Source organism: Asparagus officinalis, chromosome 10 (genome assembly GCF_001876935.1).
Source record: "Asparagus officinalis chromosome 10, Aspof.V1, whole genome shotgun sequence".
NCBI classification, from domain to species: Eukaryota; Viridiplantae; Streptophyta; class Magnoliopsida; order Asparagales; family Asparagaceae; genus Asparagus; species Asparagus officinalis.
Window position 1 is genome coordinate 1,476,737 of NC_033803.1, and position 7,585 is coordinate 1,484,321.

General features: G+C 37.7%; 1 protein-coding gene across 1 annotated transcript; it reads left to right on the forward strand.

Moving 5' to 3' along the window:
- On the forward strand, positions 277-7,332 carry LOC109825415 (ABC transporter B family member 2-like). The gene is made up of 5 exons (XM_020392271.1): positions 277-505; positions 659-722; positions 6,972-7,026; positions 7,094-7,269; positions 7,327-7,332. Exons 1-5 carry the CDS (start codon positions 459-461, stop codon positions 7,330-7,332), a joined length of 348 nt encoding a protein of 115 aa, XP_020247860.1. The 5' UTR covers positions 277-458.

Genomic DNA, 7,585 nt, shown 5'->3' on the forward strand with positions numbered 1-7,585 from the left:
TCTCGTAGGCCTTGTCGTCGAGCGACTCCAAATTGATCGAGCTGGTTTAGAGGAAAAAAAACAGTTTTAACTCTTCTTAACCCTAGTTTGACTTTGATAAATAGCTGGACCAAGACTTAAAATTAATCTTGTCAGGACAATTTTTTGTCGTAAACCAGTTCAAAATCGACACCTCCACCTGTCCAGAATGCACGGTTAAAAATAATAATTTTGGAGAGAGTTGTCAAACTGACCCTCTCACCTATTAACAGGCAGCTGTGATTGAAAAAGCAGACTTCTCTGCGTCCATTGTCAACAGCGCAAAAAAAAGAACAAAAAAAGGAAAAAAGAAAAGAAAATTTTCTCTCTTTTACAATTCATGCCTTTGTGCTGGTATAAGTAGCTCACACTCTTCAACACATACTACACTCCTTTAAGGCTCTCATCCTGATCAATCTTAATTTCAACACAAGAAGAGAATGAGCAGCCTACGTGAGGACCAACGACACAAGAAAAACGAAGCAAGGTATGAAGAAGAAAGCAGAAAGGTTCAAAAAGTCCCATTCTTGAAGCTCTTCAGCTTTGCTGACTCATGGGATTATCTCCTCATGGCCATTGGCTCGCTGGGAGCTTGTGTCCATGGCGCATCTGTCCCTGTCTTCTTCATTTTCTTTGGCAGGCTCATCAACATCATGGGGATTGCTTATCTCTTCCCAACCACAGTCACAGATAGAGTTGCTAAGGTGATATAATATTGTTCAGAAAATTACATTTACAGTTGCAGTTGTTTGTTTCGTCGCAGCTATATATATCGATCTTTAATTAAGGCTAACTAGCACTTACATACTCTAAATAGTTCCCCCAAGTTTGCACTTATAAACCCTCAGTTGTGTTTAGCAGCATTTATATACCCTAAAATTTCTAAATTTTGCACTTTGATTTGTGCTATGCGAGCATGAGAATTTTCCTCCGAAAGTTTCCACGTGATGCGCACAAGCTTTAGAACGTCTTAGATCTTAATGTTTGCTGACTTTACTAGCTATTAGACCCATGCATCATATTTCTATTTAAATTTTTTTGACTTTTTAAAGAGTTAGAAATAAGGGTTTTTTATTTCTAGGCCCAAATGATTATCCATCTTTACCTATAAACCCATTTACTATTTTATGTATCCATAAACCCAAAGATCTTTGGGTATTTATCTTTAAACCCAACTTACAAAATACAATACTTGTAAGTGTGGGCCCCCCAAAATTTTTGAATTAATTCCAACTCTACCCTTTACAGTTTAATAATGAGTTCTTTATTAGGTGGGCCCCTTTAAAAATGTAAAATATTAAAAAATTAGAGAGAGAGAGAGAGAGAGAGAGAGAGAGAGAGAGAGAGAGAGACGTTCCCCTGTTCCTCTACCCGCACGGGAGAGGTCTGAAAGGGCGGGAAATAAATCACGTTCTCTCCCTCCCTTTCTCTCTCTCCATTTCCTAATTAACTCCCTCTCCCATCCATTAATACTACATTCTTCCATTAAACCCATCAATTAATTTTCACCCATTTATCAATCCTTCATTAAATTCTCAACTCCATTAATGTGTATGGTGTGATTTTAGTGGATATTCATCACTTTCTTAACAATTGAAGGTATAATTTTCAATTTACTCATCTACCAAGTTTATTGCATTAATTCATCCTCTTATTCATGAATTATTTGACATTGCTATTCATGTAAATTAGTTAAATTTGTTATATTTGACAGTATAACAAATAAAAATCATTTAAAATTGTTATTCATGAATTCATAAAAAATAGTTAAATTTGTTATATTTGATAAAAATGTTAGTTACATTTGTTACTATTCAACCACTCATTAATTGAACATAATTTCACGTTAATTAATTATTTGACATTATTAGTTCACATTAATTTCTCATTATTAATCCTGAATTCATAAAAATTAGTTTCACATAATATTTGATTAATTTCACATAATTGACATAATTTTTTTTATATTTTTAGTTAAATTTGTTAGTTACATTTGTTACTATTCATGATTTTATTCGATCACTCATTAATTCACATAATCTTTGATTAATTTCACATAATTTGATTTTAGTTGTAATTTTCCTTAAATTTGTTTTATTTTTAATGATAAGCATAGATAGATGGATGAAGAATTGTATTGTGCATTGACCCACAACACTTACAGTCTAAGCCGCTACACTTATAATATAACCTGCTACACTTACAGTCTAACCCGCTACACTTACAGGATAACCCGCTACACTTAAAGTCTAATCCGCTACACTTACAGCATAACACGCTACACTTACAGGATAACCCGCTACACTTACAGTATAACCCGCTGCACTTACAGCATAACACGCTATACTTACAATATAACCTGCTACACTTACAGCATAACACGTTACACTTACAGTCTAACCCGCTACACTTACAATATAACCCGCTATACTTACAGGATAACCCGCTACACTTACAACATAACACGCTACACTTACAGCATAACACGCTACACTTACAGTATAACACGCTACACTTACAGTCTAACCCGCTACACTTGCAGTCTAACCCGCTACACTTACAGCATAACACGCTACACTTACAAAATAACCCGCTACACTTACAATCTAACCCGCTACACTTACACTCTAACCCGCTACACTTACAGCATAACCCGCTACACTTACAGCATAATCCACTACACTTCCAGTCTAACTCGCTACACTTACAGCATAACAAGCTACACTTACAGTCTAACCCGCTACACTTACAGGATAACCCGCTACACTTACAATATAACCCGCTACACTTATAGGATAACCCGCTACACTTACAACATAACACGCTACACTTACAGCATAACACGTTTCACTTACAGCATAACCTGCTACACTTACAGTCTAACCCGCTACACTTGCAGTCTAACACGCTACACTTACAGAATAACCCGCTATACTTACAGAATAACACCCTACACTTACAGAATAACCTGCTACACTTACAGTCTAAAATGCTACACTTACACTCTAACCAGCTACACTTATAATATAACCCGCTACACTTACAAGATAACACGCTACACTTACAGCATAACACGCTACACTTACAGCATAACACGCTACACTTACAGCATAACACGCTACACTTACAGGATAACACGCTACACTTACAGCATAACACGCTACACTTACAGCATAACACGCTACACTTACAGCATAACACGCTACACTTACAGCATAACACGCTACACTTACAGCATAACACGCTACACTTACAGTCTAACCCGCTACACTTACAATATAACCCGCTACACTTACAGGATAACCCGCTACACTTACAGTCTAACCCGCTACACTTACAGGATAACCCGCTACACTTACAGTCTAACCCGCTACACTTACAGGATAACCCGCTACACTTACAGTCTAACCCGCTACACTTACAGGATAACCCGCTACACTTACAGTCTAACCCGCTACACCTACAGGATAACACGCTACACCTACAGGATAACACACTACACTTACAGGATAACACGCTACACTTATAGGATAACACGCTACACTTACAAGATAACCCTCTACACTTACAGTCTAACCCGCTACACTTATAGGATAACCCGCTACACTTACAGTCTAACCCGCTATACTTACAGCATAACACGCTACACTTAAAATCTAACCCGCTACACTTACAGTGTAACCCGCTATACTTCAGTGTGGTACCGCTACACTTACAAGATTACCCGCTATACTTATAGTGTAACCCGCTACACTTACAGTGTAACTCGTTACATTTTCAATGTAACCCGCTACACTTACAGGATAACCTGTTACACTTACAGTGTAATCTGCTACACTTATAGTGTAACTCGTTACACTTACAGTATAACCCGCTATACTTATAAGATAACCCGCTACACTTGGAGGATAACCCCCTACACTTGTAGTATAACCCGCTACACTTACAGTATAACACATTACACTTACAGGATAACCCGCTACACTTGCAGTGTAACCCGCTACACTTACAGGATAACCTGCTATACTTACAATGTAACTCACTACACTTACAGTGTAACTCGCTACACTTACAGGATAACCCACTACACTTACAATGATTTAATGCAAAACAAATAATGCAATGATCCAAGTCTTGGCAAACATCCTGTTTAGCTCCTCAGCTTGTCATCAACCAAAGCAATTGACAAAACATTAAAATACCAACCAGAGCACCTAATTCATGCGGACAACAGAACTAAAATACCAACCAGAGCACCTAATTCATGCGGACAACAGAACTAAAATACCAACCAGATCAAGTAAAATACCAACCAGACCATCACAATTGGCAAACTATATACAACGACCGAAAAGTATATACAACGACCCAAAAGTAATTGACAAACCATATACAACGGCCATTCAAGTGCAGACTCAAAAAACACACTACAACGGCCATTCAAATTCAAATGCAATTGACAAACTATATACAACGACCCAAAAATATATTTATACAAATACTTTACAAAACAAATATTGGATATCACAATTGGCATCTAGCATTCAGGGAATTGGTCTTGAAGATTCCTGAAAGCAAAATATAAGCGGATCAAAAGAATAATAGAGCAAATATAAGCGGTTCAATGAACATTACACTTAACGAAAATATACCTTCAGATAGAAATAGAGCAACGATACGAGCTCTATGTCTTGCACAATCCTTTTGGTTAATAGACATTGGTTGCCCGGAAACGAGGCTAAACATGTATGCCATCAAGAACACCCCGCAATCCAAGCTACTGCAAGTTCAAATGTTTGCACTATCAATATAACACATGCACAAATGGGTGATGATGAGCAAAAACATAGAGCTATCTATCTGTCCGTCCAAAACTTCAAGAAAAATACTCATAATCACCTGATTCTCATCATACCAAGAAATGCAACAACATAGTTCAACATTGAGGTAAAGAAGAAATTTTAAGCTGTATTATTTCTCATCGTAAACGCTGTCATTGGTTCATCATACTCAGAAAGTTATCCACCCTAGTCCAGCTGAGGAGAAAGTAAAAATACATTTTAGTGCGCATCTGAAACAACTCACACTTAGTGATTCCCCTTTTACAAATGAAATGGTATTTTATTCTTGGAATCGACTTGTAATCATCTTCGTACAGGGAGATTGCTTTAACTAAAAATCTAAAGCACCTTACGTATGGTACAAAACCAATTCTCTCCAACTAAGTCAAAAAATCCAATGAAATTTCCAATGGTGCTCACCAGCACGGAGTCGTCGATGAGAGCTGAGTCGGGCGATGGCGACGGGCGATGACGGGCAACGACGACGGTGATTGATCACTGCGAAGACGACAGGCGACGACGACTGCGAGAGACATCTCACGGCGACGACGGAGGATGACGGCAACGGTGACGGAGACGGTCACGAGAATGGGGGGTTTCAGTTTTTCAATTAGGGCAGAGAGTTGAGAAGGGGGAAATGAGGAGAGAGAGTGAGGCACTGGGCACTGGTTTATATGAGGAGAGAGATGGGGGACTGGTTTCATGGTCCTTTCTTCCTTTCTTCTTCGATTTCTTGGAGGGGGCATGAGAGGTGGGATCGGAGGAGGAAGACAAAGACTTGAGGAAGAAGGAGGAAGACGAAGATTTGAGGAAGAAGGCAAATGAGGAGAGAGAGAGGGGGGACTGGTTTAAGTGGGGTATTGAAAGGGGTATGTTGGGTTTTTTATCATATTTATGTATAAATACAAGTGCTGTATATACTGTATTTTAGAAATTGGGTTTAAAGGCAAAAACAAAAATGGCGGTGAGAGCTTGCTGCAGATGCTCCAGCAAGCTCCCAAGGCCTCTCCTTGGGCTGCGTGGCACGGAGCCTAGGAGCTTGTGCCACGGAGCTCCTACACGCTCCACAAATTTGTAGAACGCTTGGGAGCTCCCAGCTATTGAAAAAAAAAATTAAACAAAAAACCCCCTACCTTTGAGCCCAGTTTAGAAATAGCCGTTTAAAAATTAACCGTTGAGATTTTTCAAAATTGGCATGAACAGTAAATTAGCCGTTTAAAAATTAGCCGTTAAGATTTAAAAAATTGGCATGAACAGTAAAAAAATTCTATAAATACTCAATTCACTACACAAATCATTCCATACAACTCTCTCATAAAAAAAATCTATATTTTCCTATCAAATTATAAATCTTATGGATCCCTCCTAAAACTTTTATTCGCAACTCCTTACCGGTGAAGGATCGGCCTTATACCCGCCGTTCTACACAGACGTCATAGAAGAAGGTCATCCCATCCATGAGTTCTCACAATCGGCAACACAACAAGTGTCATCCCAAGAAACACCGACCACAAAGAAGAAGAAGGCTTACACGCGGTCCAAAAAGAAAGAACACCTTCATCATTTCATCATCACTTGAGCTAGATGAGCTAGACATTTTGTTGTGGGAGATGATGGGTTGAGGTGAGAAGGCGTCGAATTTTATAGGAATTAGTCGGTTGACGGTCAAAGTGCGCGATACCTCGAACTTCATGCCTAACGGATAGGAATCTGTCAGTTGTCAGTGAAAGTGCATGCTCCCTCGAAGACCGTGTCCAACGGATATGAATCTGTCTGTTGTCGGTTATCGGTGGAATTAAATAAAAGAGGTTTAAATATAATTGAAAGTAATGTGTAACAAAACTAAAATAGAAAATGTTTTTTTTTATATTGTTGGAGCTCCTAACTAGGAGTTTGTTGGAGATCAACATTAGTTAGGAGGTCTCCCATGTGATGTAGTATTGAAAATGATGGGTTATGTCTTGAGAGGCCTTGAGAGCTCTCCAACAAGGACTCCCAACTAGGAGCTTGTTGGAGATGCATGCTCTTAGAACTATAGATAGTCAATCCGCAATTGGTCAGGGTCTATCCACAACTAATTCATCTTTAATTATCTTTCTCTTTGTTTTGTAGTGCTCGTTGGATTTCGTTTATTTGAGCATTGTTACGCTGTTCTCGTCGTGGACTGGTGAGTTAAAGTATTATTTTTTCCCAACAGTAATTAATTAATTTATTACTAATTATGATTTTATTAGAGGTTGCATGTTGGATGCACACTGGAGAGAGGCAAGCAGCAAAAATGAGGCTAGCATATTTAAGGTCATTGCTTGATCAAGATATAAGTGTGTTTGATACTGAGGCTTCAACTGGAGAGGTGATCAATGCAATCACCAGTGATATTTTAATTGTGCAAGATGCTATCTCTGAGAAGGTAATTTATCTAATAATCCAAATTAGTCTTTAATTTTGTGTTTAACAAATTTACTAGGTTTGATTTACTGAATTTCCTTTAAAATTCTATTATTTATGTAATAGACTATTATGATTTATTTTCAATGAAAAATATAAATAATTCCTTTTTAGAAAAAAATATTTTTTTTACTAAAAATTTTATTCATATTTTTCTTAAAAAATTGTTTTATAAAGGCGTGAACTTCAATTTTTCAAAAAATCTTAGATGAGAACTCTAATTTTCGCTGACAAAAAGATTATCATACTTACTTTTTCTTATCAATGTGAAAACTGCG